This window comes from Oreochromis niloticus, linkage group LG6 (genome assembly GCF_001858045.2).
Source record: "Oreochromis niloticus isolate F11D_XX linkage group LG6, O_niloticus_UMD_NMBU, whole genome shotgun sequence".
NCBI classification, from domain to species: domain Eukaryota; kingdom Metazoa; phylum Chordata; class Actinopteri; order Cichliformes; family Cichlidae; genus Oreochromis; species Oreochromis niloticus.
This window is the reverse complement of record NC_031971.2, coordinates 41,273,387-41,289,791: the sequence shown is the minus strand read 5'-3', so window position 1 is coordinate 41,289,791 and position 16,405 is coordinate 41,273,387. Positions and strand designations below refer to the sequence as shown.

The window sequence follows — 16,405 nt, the reverse complement described above, 5'->3', positions numbered from 1 at the left end:
GCTGGTGCTGACCTCGCTCTACGGCGCCCCCTGTGCTTTACACACACGTGTGCAGAGCCAGGCCAGCCCTCCTGTGAAACCTTGGCTAACCGCGTCCCGCAGAAACATGACGACGGCTGCAGATGCAGCGAGCTGAGCGCCTCCTACAGACGAGAAGGATGCAAAGATTCCTCCTGTACCATTCATCCCAGATAACCTCAACCAAAGATGAAGGTGACCTCACAGAATCCGCTCATTGTCTTACATCAACTTTAAAAATGTCCTGAATCTTTGGATATTCTCAGAGCGAGTACGTACGAGTGGGTCCAGGATTAACGATGTTTTTGTCCCTCACAGAAAACACTCGTGTGACCCAGAAGGAATCAAGCTGGACGCTGAGCTTTCGTCCCACACGAACCTGAAAGTGTGAACGCGCTTTTTTCACATTTTCTCCAGTGAATCATCAGAAAGATCAAACATTCACATCGTGATGCAGCGAGTACACTTGATCTGTGCCGTTTGAACAGCATAAAGGTGTTTTTTACGCTGAAGTTTTGAGACAATAAAGGATGCTTTACGTAAAATTACGTCGAGACACATTTAGTTTATTCTGTTTCCTGTTAATCCTGCAGTTATAATAATGGATTGCATTTATATAGCGCTTTTCGAGACCCTCAAAGCGCTTCACAATTCCACTATTCATTCACACACACATTCACACACTGGTGGAGGCAGCTACAGTCGTAGCCACAGCTGCCCTGGGGCAGACTGACAGAAGCGAGGCTGCCATATTGGCACATCGGCCCCTCTGGCCAACACCAGTAGGTGGTAGGTGAAGTGTCTTGTCCAAGGACACAACGACCAGGACAGACAGAGCTGGGGATCGAACTGGCGACCTTCCGGTTACAGATGAGCTTCCGGCCTTATTCACCTTCTTTTGTTTATGAGCTTCTACATTTTAAAAATTCAAACAGCAAACCGGCGGTTCAGTCTGCAGTAAGAAAGAATCTCAGGACTGTTGCTGCTGTTACTCTCCTCCACCATAGGGGGTGCAGTTTCACAGGTGTAGAAGCAGTGTGATGGGGACAAGCATCATCTGCAGAAGGTCAAAGGGCACACCAGCAGCTCCACAGATAAGAAGCGTGCAGCGACGAAAGCTGCCACAGTAATGGCGACCTGAATGAAAGGTGAGGGGAGGATGGAGGCGAGACGGGATCAAAGGAGCGATGGTTTCATAACCGAGCAGCCAAACGGGTTTTATCTGCGCTCGGCTGCTTTAATATCTGAGTGAAGGCGGAGGCGGCGTCATAGACCAAACTTAAAGATGAAAACGGCGTTAAAGCGGAGACGAAGCTCCGTGCTGCGACCTTTCACGCCATGAGCACACAGGACTGTGGTGAGACCTGCTGCACTAAGTCAGCGCTCCTTCACTATCTCGACTCAAGTGTTGAATCACCAAGCGCGTGGGGAGCTTTCCGTCATTGGCCAAATGACACTGAACCGGTTGCTAAGCAACAGCAGAAAAAGGGTTTCTTTATGTAAACACAGAGGACGGCAGGTCAGGACGTGTTCAGTTTGTTTTACCTTCACAAAAAAGACATTTGAAAAAGAGCTGAAACGTAACGATCTTTATTAAAAATTCATTTAAAAACGATCAAAATGAAATTCAAAGGGGATTCACAGCACGTGCAGCTTTCATAAGTGCTCCATGGATGCTTGAATGTACATACAGAAAAAACAAAAACACTTCCTGTTTGCTCATTCTAACCTCAATAAAACAACGATCACCTTCACTCTTCTGGTTTATCAACATTAAGAAAAGTTTCTAAAGGTCAAGTTTGCCTCAAATCTGACAGTAACCTGCAGGTCACTGTAGAGAGCAGGAAACTGGAGTTCCACAGGGCGCGACTCTGGGTCCTCCTACTTTCACACACTCTGAACTCTGGAGTCTTCTTTTAACGTTGTGGTTAAAGTTTCACTCGTTAACATTCTGATGCTCTAAAAAGAAAATAAACCATCGGGTGACTCACCCCACTCGCCGCTGTCCTCCCCGCTCCTCGACTCAGGCGATCCGTCCAGCTCGTCCGGACTCGCCAGGAAATCAAAACCCTTCAGTGCCTCCTCCGTGTCGGGGTCATCGCTGAGGTCAGAGGTTGTGGAAGACGGCGTTGACGAGTGTTTCTTTCTCACCATCTGTGCAAAGGTAAAGTCATGTTTTTAAAGCTGATGTTTACAGGTTTTAAGCAAGGCGTGACTGCTGTCAGTCAGCGCGTGAAAATGGCTACAAGGAGGTATCCAAACCGTCCTGCAGTCACTTTGGTTGGCAGCAGATTGCCGTGGTCGTCTGTACTGGGCAAAGAAGACACCGACTAATCAGTAAATATTTGCCATTTGAGGACATTCGCCTTCAAAGTAAAAGCTGTGCCTTAGCCCTGAAACACACACATTTCAACAGGCTCAGCTTTTACTCTGAAGGCGAGCGCTCGCAGATATGCTACTGACCAAAGCAATGATGGTAAATGGTAAATGGCCTGTATTTGTATAGCGCTTTACTTAGTCCCTAAGGACCCCAAAGCACTTTACACATCCAGTCATTCACACACTGGTAATGGCAGCTACATTGTAGCCACAGCTGCCCCGGGGCGCACTGACAGAGGCGAGGCTGCCGGACACTGGCGCCACCGGGCCCTCTGACCACCACCAGTAGGCAACGGGTGAAGTGTCTTGCCCAAGGACACAACGACTTAGACTGTCGGAGCCAGGGCTCGAACCGGCAACCTTCCGATTACAAGGCGAACTCCCAACTCTCGAGCCACGATCGACTGCAATGATGGTGGAGATGATGGAGTTCCAGGCTGGGGAGCACCTGCAGCACCCACACGAGCTCCATAAATGTTTCTTATGACGACAAAATTATTAATTAAAAATCACACACGGTCTCAGTTTGGACATAAAAAAATAAACGTGCCGTTTCCAGATTTTTACAGACTGAAAAGCTGTGTTTTACTCGTGTTTGTAAGATAGGGAACATCCTAATGACATTCCTGTGCTCTCCATTACAGACGAACCAATCAGCAGACAGGAACACTTTGCCTCACAGTGAGTGGGCTTCATCGTGGCCTCTGCAGGCTTTGCACAGCCAAACAGAGAGACCCTGTGGAAACTGGGAATGCACATTTACATCCACAGTTACAGAGAATGAAAATAATCTCATACATGAAAGAAAAAGTGAAATAACGGTAAGCGGTAAGAAGCTGAAAGTGTCAGCTTCTTACCGCAGCCAGGTCCAGGATGGTTTTGTCCCTCCCCTCGCTGTCCTCGTCCTCATCCTCGTCGCTGAACTCTGCAGCGGCGCTCTCGATGAACTTGAAGGCCTCCAGCATGGTGGCTGAGTCGGACACGTCGGGCTTACTGTGGGAGAAACGGGTTCTTGTAACAACACGCTTTGCTGTGTGGCGTTTTTATTTCACCTCCTGGCCTCGTACCTGACCATACCGCTGTCCTTCAGCGAGGACGGCTCGGTGCCGTTGACCATGGGCTCGGTTTTCTTCTCTGACGGTTTGTCTCCCGTGTCTCCGGTAAGACCGAGCAGCGCCCTCACCCTCTGAGACTTCACATCCAGGATGGTGTCCGTGTATCCGACCTCCTGCAGGTACCTGAGCCGGAGACAGGACACGAGGTCAGTGAGAGCTTCTGAAGGAGCAACAGCAGCCATGAGGCTAACGTGGCTGATCTGAGCTGATCTGTACGAGACGACCGACAGCTCTCTAAAACCGCTGAACACTAGCTGAACCCAGACTCCCGCTGCAGACGGAGAGGCTACGGTAACGTTTAGCTGAGTTATGAAAAGTGACAATAACACGAACAGTCCAGAGGTCCAAATTTTAAGCCTTAATTAAATTCAAACATCAGGGTGCAAACATGTTTATTTCTGCCTTAAAGATTTAACATGAGAGCCCGTGGGGACTGACTCACTGCTGAGTCCGGTGGACGTCAAAGGAACTGCAGTTTTTGGTGCTTTGTTACCCTGCAGTCACATCTCTTAAAGAAACACCGCAGGTCCAAACAGATGTACCACAGCTGGACGTCTCCAGGGTAACCCCAGATGGGGTCGAATGCCGAGAGTCCTCCTCCAGCAGCCGTGCCTTGCTGTACCCACTGAGCTGCACCACAATTATATGGCCGGAGCAGCTTCTTTAAAGGGCAGCAGCAGTTTCCAACACCAGGCCGACTCAGAGCGGGTCAGGGTGTGCGAGGACACAAACAGGAAGAAAACACCTGACTGTGCTCGAGCTCTGAACAAGCTCCTGAATTTATTTATTTGTCAGATTTCAAATCTGCAGTCAAAGCTCCGTCTGCTGCAGGGGGAGAATGGATGTTAGTTCAAGTTCCAGCCTGTTCTGGAGGATTTTAGAGTTTCGTAAAGAAAGACGCCGCCTGCAGTGGGAGCAAACCTCTTTGTACTTACTGAGTCCGAATCGAACAAACCGCTCAGGCGAAGCTCTTCTAAACTCAAAAAGTTCCAATTTAAATCGCCGTACTGTACCGAGCCCCGACCCTGCTGACCTGAGAGCAGCGCTGTGGTTTACCCTGAATAACGCCCAGTGTGTTTCTCACACAGTTCAGCCAGCCTCCCTCCCTCCCTCCCTCCCACCCTCCCATCTGTACCAGCCTCTCCGATCGCAGGAGGTCTTGATGCCTCACACAATCCTCCATTCACTGTCACCACAAACACAGACACACACAGAGCTGCACACATGCACGAGTGAGGAGCTAACAGAAGCGTCGGAGTGATGGATCGGTCCGATCACACCCTGCAGCCCCAAAAACGCTGAGGTCTGCAGAGACACAGCGCCACCTGCTGGTGAAGACTGAGTGACGAGGATGCACCGTCAGGCTTTCCCAGAACGATCAGAGGACTTTAACTTTCACTGTTTTGTCCTGTGAGCTAAACTGACTCGTGTTGGAAAGGTTTTAACTCAGATTACAGACAGTGAACGCATCACCACCTGTAGTCAGTTCTAGTTTCCCTGTTTTGTCTGTTAGTGATAAAATGTTCTTTACAGTTTCTCATTTAAAGCACGCACACACACACGCACACACGCACGCACACACGCACGCACACACGCACGCACACACGCACGCACACACACATGCACGCACACACGCACGCACACACGCACGCACACACACACGCACACACACACGCACACACACTCTGACTGGTCTCAGTGGATTAGTGTGTGTGATTCTCATTACAAGTGTTAATCTCTATTAAGACGACTGACTTTCTGCTTCTCTCTGAGAAACATTTAACACACACAGCCGTCCTGTGACACACTGGACGTCTGAAGGCGTGTGTGCGTGTGCATGTGTGTGCGTGTGTGTGTGTGTGCACTCACTGTCGGAGCAGCTGGCGTCCTTGTTTCCAGCTGAGCTGATGGCTGCTGTTCGGAGGACTCGGAGCCTCGTTGTCGTCGTCTGAAACAGAGAACACGTTACGTTTGCATTTCCATCCATCCACTCGTGAATTCCCAAAGTATTGTGCTGCAGATGCCCCTCTCCTGAAATACGTTCTCTCGGGAACCCTCACATGTTAACAGATGATATGACTGTATGAATAAAAGGCCGAGGTTATTTCTGACATGTCCACAGGGAGGCAGCAGAGAGGCTTCTCTCAGCATCAAACTCAGAGGTGAGGAGCGAAGAGACAGAAATAAGAGCTGAGTGTAAAGCAGCAGAGGAACCACAGCAAGCCTGAAGAACACCGTCCTAATGCTGCGTTTCTTTGTGATGGCCAGCAGGGGGCGACTCTGCAGGCTTCAGTGCAGACATTAATTACACTTTCATGTAGCATACATGCAGTCTGACACGGGTTAGTGTTGTCGTAAATTTAAACTGTGATTTTCGTGCCTCTGATCGAACACAACACTGAATTTCTGCAGATGGGAAAAACAGTCAGAAAACCTCCTACCTGAGTCGTAACTCGGAGGTTTGATTTCTCCCTGGTTCAGCTCGGTGCCATATTTCAGTTTGTGGTATTTGGCCCTGAGGACAGACACACACAGATATCACAAACGTCTTTATCTCATTCGGGGTTCATGCATTTATTACTTCTCTAAAGTAAAGCATATAGTTAGGGCTGGACCAGGTGACCCTGAATCCTCCCTTAGTTATGCTGCAATAGGTGTAGGCTGCCGGGGATTCCCATGATGCACTGGGTGTTTCTTCTTCACTCACTATGTGTTAATAGACCTCTCTGCATCGAATCATATCTGTTATTAATCTCTGCCTCTCTTCCACAGCATGTCTTTATCCTGTCTTCCTTCTCTCACCCCAACCAATCACAGCAGATGGCCCCGCCCCTCCCTGAGCCTGGTTCTGTCGGAGGTTTCTTCCTGTTAAAAGGGAGTTTTTCCTTCCCACTGTCGCCAAAGTGCTTGCTCATAGGGGGTCATATGATTGTTGGGTTTTTCTCTGTATGTATTATTGTAGGGTCTACCTTACAGTATACAGCGCCTTCAGGCGACTGTTGTTGTGATTTGGCGCTGTATAAATGAAGTTGAATTGAATGGAAACTCCTTCACTGTAGCAACTAAACCAGGACCTGGAACTAAAACATGAGCTAGAAACTTTGCTGCTTTAAAAAGGTTCATATTTCAGTCCTGAGTGACGTTCATAAACACAGGACATGTTTATGAACAACTTTTCATGACTGATCATTCTTGTTGGCAGTGGGAGGAACACCCCTGTGTTTCTACGGCCGTGGTCTCTCCCAAACCAAAATCTCATCTCAAGCATGAGGGAACTTTTTCCTTTGACTCAGTTCAGATCAGGGCAGAGAGGATTCGACTGTTTCCTTATCAAAGTGTTTGCATGTGAAATGTGTGACCCTGGTAAAAGTATCTCACCTCTCCTGCTTCAGAGCGTACTCCAGCATCTTGATTCGTCTCACCAAGTCCTTCTTCAGGTTCTCCTGGCCCCGCCTCTCGCCCTGCAGGAAGGCGATCTGAGCCTGAGAGCAGAGAAAACAAAAAATGAAGGCGGGGCCGAGGATTAAACTTCATTTTAACATATTCTCCCACTCCAGACATGCAGCTTCAGTCCCTGCTGCGTGTCTGATTAAACACCAAACTTCAGTTAATTGAATGAGGCTAAAAACAGAAACGCACACAAAAAGCAAAGCGAGCGAACAGCGAGCGGGGACGAGATTAACGAAGCCTCAGGAGGTCCATAAACACATCTAATCTCCATTAAACATGGCGAAGACGGCTGTGGGCGGATTACCGAGCGACTCCATCGAGACTCAGCGGGGAACGACGCGGCGCCGTTTGTACAGTCACGATAGTCGGCTTGTTACAGTGCAGACTGACAGTGTGAGACAGCAGCTGCACTGCGGTGCGTTCAGGAGCCCACACTGAAGTTAGCCTCTGAGTAAAATACAAACAGCATGCAGGGAGCAGCACACTTCATAGACTCTTATTTTATTCACCATAAAAAACATATCAATGTTTAAAGTGAGAAAATACAAACATTTTTAACGGACACCCCGCTTACTTAATAACAAGTTTTGACACGTGTGTGTGTGTGTGTGTGTGTGTGTCTGAGTGTGTGTGTGTGTGTCTGAGTGTGTGTGTGTGTGTGTCTGAGTGTGTGTGTGTGTGTGTGTCTGAGTGTGTGTGTGTGTGTGGTTTCCAGGTTTTTCTGAGGGATCCGTCCGTGGTGATCATCGCTCCTCTGAGCGCGCTCAGCTGCCGTGGTCATCTGCCTCGATGATCCTCCTGTTTTCTGACTGTCTCGCTGAACCTCCACCCAGCCTGTGCTCCTCTGTGCTGCTGAGCTCAGAGAGTGGCTGAGTGGAAGCAGCAGTGGTTTTTGCTCACTGAGGGGGAAATCTACAATAAGCCAGCACCTTCAGTCCTGCAGTCTGATCCTGGATCAGCATAAATAACTTTAACAAAACCTGATTCATCGTGTTCACTCAGAAGGAAGTCACCAACACCTGACACATGGCTGCCCTATAAAGCAGGAACAGATTGATCGCCCCACATCCTGAGGCCTGAGCCCCAAAGCCTCCTGGGAAATGGGACAGGCTGACTGGGTGTCTGCAGGACTGATGGGAGACTTGTGACCGACTAACACCTACCACACAGCGTGGGAACAGGCACCATGTGACCCACCTGCCGTCACGGTCGACCCCGACCGCAGACTTGGCCAAGGAACATTACAGCTGCAGTTCCTCTAACATCCACTGGAGGCTCCAGCAGCGATTCAGTCCCCACAGATCGACATTACAGCAGAATTAAACATGTTTACAGCCTGTATGACTGCATGAATCATTAGGGGCGGGGCCTCTTTGACTGACAGGTGGATGGCGACACAGGCGGCTGTAGCTGCTAGCTGTCTGCTAGCTGGGCCTCTGGACCGTGTGTCAGTACCCGATCTGTACCGGAAACCCGATCGGTACCCCACATGCGCGAAAGGTGTCTACTTCCGGTCGAAGCGTTTTACGATAGTTACGGGTCAGAGTATCTGTTAAGATGTTAAGAATAATAAGTATATCTTCAAATGTTTGCAATAATGAAGCATTTCAGTACAATGTAGACAAAAACGAAAAATAAAAAGATAGTTATGGATCAGGACTCCCCGATCCTTACTGCGCATGTGCACAGTCCGACCGTACAAATCGGGTCTACCCGATCCGTACCGCGCATGTGCAGATGTTTTCTTCTTCTTCTGTTCGTTTAATGGCAGTTTACTCCCCAGTGTACGAGGATACCGCCACCTGCTGACCGAGCGAATGAACCCTGTTATAAACTGAATTAGCGTCATTTCAAATGTGTGTTAAATTTGATTTAGCGATAGTCAAGTGTGTTTATGCTTGTCTGTGTGGAGAGGATTGATTGGAATAGTGATGATGATGTCCGCTATCACTGTCAATTGTCAGTAAACACTTAATCTGGCTGATGAATCTTCAGGTGTCCTATTACAAAGTCTGTATTATTAAGTCTGTAATTAGGCGCCATTCTTATTATTTTACGGAGCTTTTGTTCAATCGGGGGACGCTGTCTGTTGAGGAGAAAAGCATGAATTTGTTTGTATACGGATTATCCATTGTTTAAATGTCCCGGTAGTCGAAAAGGAGGCAGAGCTGTTGAGAAATGCTAGGAGCTAACTGGGCACTAACCGTATCATTCAAATATATTGAATGTCGCAATGCTGGCAAAGAGAGGAAGTGACGTAAGATTTGCGCATGCGGGGTACCGATCGGGTTTCCGGTACGGATCGGGTAGCGACACCGTGTTTGTGGTGTTGGAGCGTTCTGGCACATTTTTAATGACATCATCTGACCAATAACACGGCTGCTATGAGGTTACTGTAGTAACAGGACGCTCAAGAAGGCGGAGCTCCAGGTTTGCTGGATGAAATTCCAGGATTTTAATTGGCTGATTAGGATTACTCAGTTGTGCTTAGTTTAATAACATGAGGTTATTGTCATGAGCAGATCCAGGAGGCTGTACAACGACAGTTTTGTTGTTCAAGCAGAATCCTGCTGCCCTCTCAGGCTACGTCCACACGAGCCCGGATAGATTTGAAAACGGCGTTTTTGTCTGAAAACGCTCCGCGTCCACGCTAGCGTTTTCAGTCATTTTCACAGAGTTGTTCATTCACATTGAAACGGCCGAAAACTCTTACATTTCAGTCCTGCGGATGCGTGAAACGCAAGAAGATTCGACCTCATTTCTGTCTGCTGTTTATTTACTTTCCGGCTCGTTGAAACACAGAAAAATGTGGAGGAAAAGCACCGAGTTTTTTAAATGGACTAACAATGAGGTGGAGTTGTTGCTGCGAGTAACACAAAAGTACAAAGTTGCAAAAGCGAGTGAGAGTTAAAGAATTTGAAGAAAAGCTGTCTGGAGCACGTACAGACTGATATTAATCTTTAATAGGCTGTCAAACAAAACAATGCTGTATAATGCTCTCCGCTATCTTAGTTTAATTGGTCACATGACTGCATCACATGACTAAAATGTGTCATCGTTTTCAAAAAGTACCGTTTTCGCTGTCCTGCAACACGAAAGCACCGTTTTCAAATGTATGCATTTTCGAGAGCGTTTTCAAAACGCGGCGTTTTCCTTGAGCAAAAGCGCCGCTTCAGTGTGGACGGGAGGCCAAAACGCAGAGAAAACAATGCATTTTCAAACGAAAACGCATTAGTGTAGACGTAGCCTCAGGTAACAGCCAATCAGATGTTGAAGCATCTCAGTGAGCGTCCTGGACTGCAACCGCTTCAGAGATTGCTGAGTGTTTTCGAGCTGCAGGGGCTGCATGCAGGGACTCAGCTGTTCCCCTGCAGGATGCAGCACATCAGCGCCGACGTCATCCTCAAACCTCCCGACGCCGCCGACACTCCTCCTCACGTCTGTTTGTATGTACAGTTGCTTCAAAATCAGGTCAGCTGTTATATTTAACATGAGAGCTCACAGCAAACATCCAGCTGGCACAGCGGCGATGCTGCAGCCACTTTTATCACTTTTATCAACCGAGTGAACGTTCAGAGGCATTTATGATGCTGGCTGAGAGGAGTGTGCACAGCTTTGAGCTGCTCACAGACAGCTGAGACCAGAGCACCACATCAGCCCGTCACCAAGATCTCTGACATCATCACAAGCTTTAAAAACATGGATGTCATAATAAATATGAGAAACTCCAACTCCAAACAGACCACTGCATGAAATACAAAGTAACGAACAGAGTTGTTCAGAAGTCACAAGAGACAGGAGAAGTCACCTGGATGGCGACGAAATGTTTCCCCCACTGAAAACGCCGCGTCCACACGAGCCAACCCCGGGATTTCCTTACCTGGATGACTGAGCACGAAGCAGGAGGTTCAAATCATTTAAACACTAATTGTAAAAATCATTTGATGCCTGACTTTTTAAAAGGTTATGACATAAAGAAAAGTTTCTGCTAAAAATAAATAAATAAATCACAGCCAATGAGAATGAGCTTCAGCTTCTGACACGTCGCCTTCAAATGAATCCAGTCTGTCAGTGAGGTCATACTCTGACTTCCATTCCATTTTTAACATCGTCCTTTTAATGTTTTTCTTACCCCAAACATCAAAATTTGGGCTTTCAGCAGTTTGTTCCACACAGTTGTTTCACTTTCAGGTACGACAAAAATATCAAACACGACTGTTTAACGATTCTGTCGACTGATGAATCATTTCAGCGACAAACTTGAGTCATGCTTCAGTGTTTCTGTCTGAGCCGACGATGCTGCTGATTTTACAGCTGTTCTCTCACACTCACACACGAACACACTCACACACAGGAAGTCGGACGCTAACATAAAAAAAAAAAAAAAAAAGATCAGACGTCATCATCAGATCATCTTCTGTCACTTCCAGTTCTCAGTCCAAGCAGAAACCTCCCCTCCAAATTATCCAGAGGGACACCGAGGCGTTCCCAAAACAGCCAAGACATCCGAGTCCCTGAGACAACCTACGAGACACCCAGGAGGAACCGTAGCGAATCAGTGCTTTGAAATATTGTTGATCAGATAATTAAAAATGCTCCAACAACACACACACGGTCCAGAGGAACAGTTGGCTGAGGCGAAGCTAGCAGCTACAGCCGCCTGTGTCACCATCCACCTGTCAGAGGCCACGCCCCTAATAAATGCAAACTTTAGAGGTGAGTTATAACAACATCCTCCCCGTACAGGTGGTATGAAGGGGAAAATTCTCCACAGAGACCAAACAGTCTGTGAATCAGGCTGTAAACACGGTTACTTCTACTGTAACGTTTTAATATGGGAGTCTATGGGACTGACTCACTGCTGCCCCTACTGTCCAGCAGAGGAACTGCAGGATGACAGTTGACAATGACTGAAATAAAATTGGCCTGTAGTGTTTACAACACCTGAAACCGTTACCAAATTATACCTGTGACATAACGAGATAAAAAACGTCTCCCAAAAAACATCTTAAATCACAGTAATTATTAATTATGATTGATTATCTGATAAAGTGACAGATTGTTTTCTGTAACAGTCATTTCAGCCTCCACCGTGGTTCATGTGTCCTCCTGAAAGCAGAGCTCAGGTGTGACTGAAGCAGGTATTCAGCCTGAGCTCGTTCAGCCTTTGACGATGCAGATGTCGAGATGAGAGCCTAGTCTGAGCTCTGTGACGCTCGCTCGTCTGTTGCCATGGCGTCTGAGGATGGCGGTGAACTTGGTGGGATGTTTCAGGGCCTTTTGTGTAGGAAGGCATCTGCAGCGCATCGGGGGCGTCTTCACTCATAATTATAGATTTTACTGAATGTCGCTCGAGGGCTGATTGCAAAAAACTACAGAGGTGAGTCTGACGGCCTCACGCTCTGTTTCAGTCACGCTGCTTTTCACTCCCGTTAGCCTGAAAGTCATCTGATACGCTAACCACGATGGAAAGCACCCCCCCCGCTCTCTGCACACCACACATCTCAGAGGCAGATCCGCCGTCTGACATCCACACCAAAACCTGCCCTCAAAGCTCTTCACACTTTATAAAACATGAGGTCTGCATGCAGTCGCTCGAACCAATCAGTGACGAAGACGCAGAAGAAGCAGGGGTCTTCATCACACCGACCATCAGCGACGCTCGGCAGATTCTCCCTCCACCACCCCAAACCAGTCACAGCAGATGGCCCCGCCCCTCCCTGAGCCTGGATCTGCTGGAGGTTTCTTCCTGTTAGAAGGGGGTTTTCCTTCCACTGGCACCAAGTGCTTGCTGAAAGTGGGTCCTCTGATTGTCGGGGTTTCCTCTGTATTGCTATTGTAACTATTCACTTTAGCTAAAGTTATTAAGTTAGCTAAAGAGTTGGGATGCTGTGTAAGACATAAATAAAGCTCAAATACAAAGGTTTGGACACTGTTTTGCATGTTTCCCTACTGTAGGGGTCTCTGCAAGCATACAGGGCTCTGACAGGGTACAAGATGACAACTTTGGAATTCTACTAGAAACAGTCGATCATATTTGTTTGTCAAAGCTGAATCCAGGGCAAACTAGGCTAAATTAGCGTTTTTAGCTAACAGCTACAATAAGCATAAAAGTTACTGTACGGCTATCAATTGTTAACATGACGCTTGTTCTTATACATGTAATACATTTATTACCAACCTGAGAGTTTATCCGCTGGTCATTCGACATGACGAATGACTTCTGAAGTCTTAATTCAGCTCAAGACGCTGTAGATTCCCGTCAGTAACACTTTCGGTCCGCTAGTAAAACGTAGTTCTATTAATCTGCGCTCGTTTACTCTTGAACCGGAACCGGATGTAAGTTCCAAAAAACTGAATTTTGGAACTGAAACTGAATGGCGAGAGTGAAACTGAAATTATTCGAGAGCTGAATTTTTAAAGGATAAAATGCAGTTTCAAAGCAAATGAATTCATTTTCAATATATAAAATTCAATTTTAATTTAGTGATGATCATTTTCAAACCATAGATTCAATTTCAAATTAGACTTATTCAAATTCAGTTTCTAATGGCACAGATTTCTGCCCATACTCGTTGTTCCCACATTTCAGCCAGGACGGTGTTCATCTCCTCTCAGCAGAGACATTTCCACTCTGGCTTTCAGGTTCAGGACCTACTGTGGGTCTGTACTGAGCTGTCATCATTTAAAATCATCACGAGCAGCTTACTGACATTCATAGTTCCAGGATGAACTGAAGCTCTGTGGCTCTGAGGAAAGAAAAACGACGCATTCGCTGCCGATTTTGGGGCATTGATTGGATTTGATGATTTAATAATAATTATTCTATGAACTATAAACCAGAGGCTGCCTAACTGACGAAGGTCACAGGTACAAACCTTCACTTCTGTTTCAGCAGCTAAAATTTTAAATAAAATTCCTTCTGGATTAAATCCAGGTGGATATCTAGTCTCCTGACACGAAGCCATCTGGCAGGAAGTGCAGCCACTCAGAGGACCGTTCACTCTACAAACTGGGTAACCCACTTGTCCAGAACTCCCATCAGCCTTTGTTTCATTTATAGAAGCGCGTCGGCGCTCCACATTGGATCGCAGAGGGAGGCGAAATTCAAAGGAGCTGCTTTCATTGATAAAAACGACTCCTTATCGGCTAATGAAATATAAAAGGGAACAGGATGTGAGCTGATCCCAGTGGAAGCCTTCAACGTGCACGCCGGCACTTCCTGATATAAACATTAATCCAGTGAAAACAGACAAACAGCTGCTTAATAACCAAAACTAAAGCTGATGCATGGCTGCTCATTTCCAAGCAGAGCAGCCATGCATTTAAAAACGGTGCATTGACGCCGGCGCTGCAGGAAACATCAGACCGCTTCAGCCCAAACTTCAGAATAAAAGCACAGGAGGAAGCAGCGACGTGTGAGCTGTTTTAGTTGAAGTGACAGGCGACAATATGAGTCCGACCAAATCTGTGGGCTGATCCTCAAATGACCTCCTGACCGCGCCCCTTTGCTGCTGTCATGTCGGAGGTGAAGCTCGAAGATCTTTGCTTATCGATGTCAGGTGTGATGATGCGTTCGCACGTCACTCGCATCCATCTAATCACGCTGGAAAGCCACAAATACCTGCAGCCACAAAAGCGATGGGCGGGAGTCCGACGGCTGGAGTCAGGTCACAGGAACATATTTACTGTCCCTCCCAGGAAGTCACCTTCATCTGCATCAACAGGCTCCTCCTACATTACTGACTGCCTCAGGGATTTTCACCACGGAGACCATGGATTCGTGTATTTGAGTCGATGGTGAACGTTTACGAGTTTGGTTCGCTGCACAGACACCTGCACGTGACACGGACAGGTGAGCCTCTCGCCTCAGAACGAATGTTTGGAGACAGCCTGACTGATGTTTTAGGACTGATACTAAAAATCGTCTTTCTTTCAGATGCCTGGGACATAAACAGCTCAGCGTATGTGTAGTTAGTTACTCGCACACACTATTTTCCTCTTAATGTGTTTATGGTAAGACTGTACAAAGGAGTTAAAGTTGAGCCGATGAACAGAGATTCTAGTTTCCACAGTACGGGTGGAATACAGTGTTGTGGGATGACGGCTGACTAACTGATCTAATTTGTGGAGAAAGTCAATATCCAGCAGTGAAGATTTCTCTCCTGACGAGCTGCAGCAGTCGACATCTTCACCTCTGAGATTCAGTGAGAAACAAGCAACACCTCCATCCTGCTGGACAGGCGGCGTGGGAGGACGCACAGCTGAGCGGCTCATTGCACAGAACAAACTCACAGATCACTAGCGAGACCTCCAAATCCTGACGAGCTGCAGATTCAGTATGAAAACAAACGATTCTGCTGCTTCAAATCACGCTGTTTATCAAATACACTTCTGCATATGAGCAGCAGGGGGCGACACCTCTAGATGTAACACAGACTCTGATTGGACATAAGTTGGGTAAACTCTTTCCTGACCAGTTTATGTCTCAGTCGCTGGTTTCAAGTCTGACTGAATAAAATCTGATGTTTAAAGCAGAGACCTGCTAATCCCAGAATATCTCTCACCAAACTGTAGCTCCGCCTCCTCAGACGCTCTGTCACTACAGCAACCTCACAGCAGCCATGTTATTGGTCACATGATGTCATTAAAAATGCTCCAAAAGGCTCCAACAGCACAAGCATGGTCCAGAGGTCCAGCTTAGGTGAAGCCTGCAGCTACAGCTGCCTGTGCCATCATCCACCTGTCAGTCAAAGAGGCCACGCCCCCTAATAATGCAACCTTGAATACTGAATACAATTTAAACAGGTGAGTTATACACAGGTGTTATGAAGGCTGAAATGATGTACAGAGACAAACAGTTTGTGTATCAGGCGGCGAACACTGGAAAAACAGCTGACGGCGATGACGGTCGCTGCATTTACTCGTTTCTCAGCACGGTTACGTCCTTGGAACCAAAAGCAGAGCGAGAGAATGAAATCCATCTGAAAACTTGTTTTGGATCTGCTGCAGAGAGAATGTGCAAGGATCGAGTTTTCAGCCTCCGTGTGACAGAACGGTCACGCAGCTATCAAGACTCTGTGGCCACATTTAACCTCCACCAGCAGCTCAAACTGCATAACACGCTGACTGAATGACTCTCAGCCCTCCTCCCTCGCTGCAGGGGCATTAAGCCCACACAGCATTCTGGGACGGGGGACGGGGGATTTCCCTCCTCTTAAATCTAGAGCAATGAGGGGTTTATTCCTCCAGGAGACTAGGAGGGAGGGTGGAGGAGAGGAAAGCTGCTGAGTGGGGGGAAAATGTGGATGATGATGGTGATGATGGTGATGGTACTGTAAGCAGCCAACAGAAAAGCTGCCTGGTGTCCATTCTGGCCCAGAAGCTCTCGTTCCACCTCACACTAAAATCAGCTGCACCTCTTTCCTTTACAGACGTGTGCG

The 16,405-nt window shown here is 47.4% G+C and overlaps 1 protein-coding gene across 1 annotated transcript in view; it reads right to left on the bottom strand.

The window, feature by feature from the left end:
- The window catches only part of strn (striatin, calmodulin binding protein), a 35,933-nt gene that overhangs the window by 5,448 nt on the left and 14,080 nt on the right, over positions 1 to 16,405 (bottom strand). Inside the window, exons 2-7 of the mRNA XM_003456486.5 lie at positions 6,891 to 6,994; positions 5,954 to 6,027; positions 5,382 to 5,460; positions 3,465 to 3,635; positions 3,255 to 3,390; positions 2,010 to 2,172 (exon numbers count right to left, since the gene is read on the bottom strand). Of these exons, the coding sequence (XP_003456534.1) occupies positions 2,010 to 2,172; positions 3,255 to 3,390; positions 3,465 to 3,635; positions 5,382 to 5,460; positions 5,954 to 6,027; positions 6,891 to 6,994 (727 nt within the window). The remainder of the gene's footprint in view (positions 1 to 2,009; positions 2,173 to 3,254; positions 3,391 to 3,464; positions 3,636 to 5,381; positions 5,461 to 5,953; positions 6,028 to 6,890; positions 6,995 to 16,405) is intronic.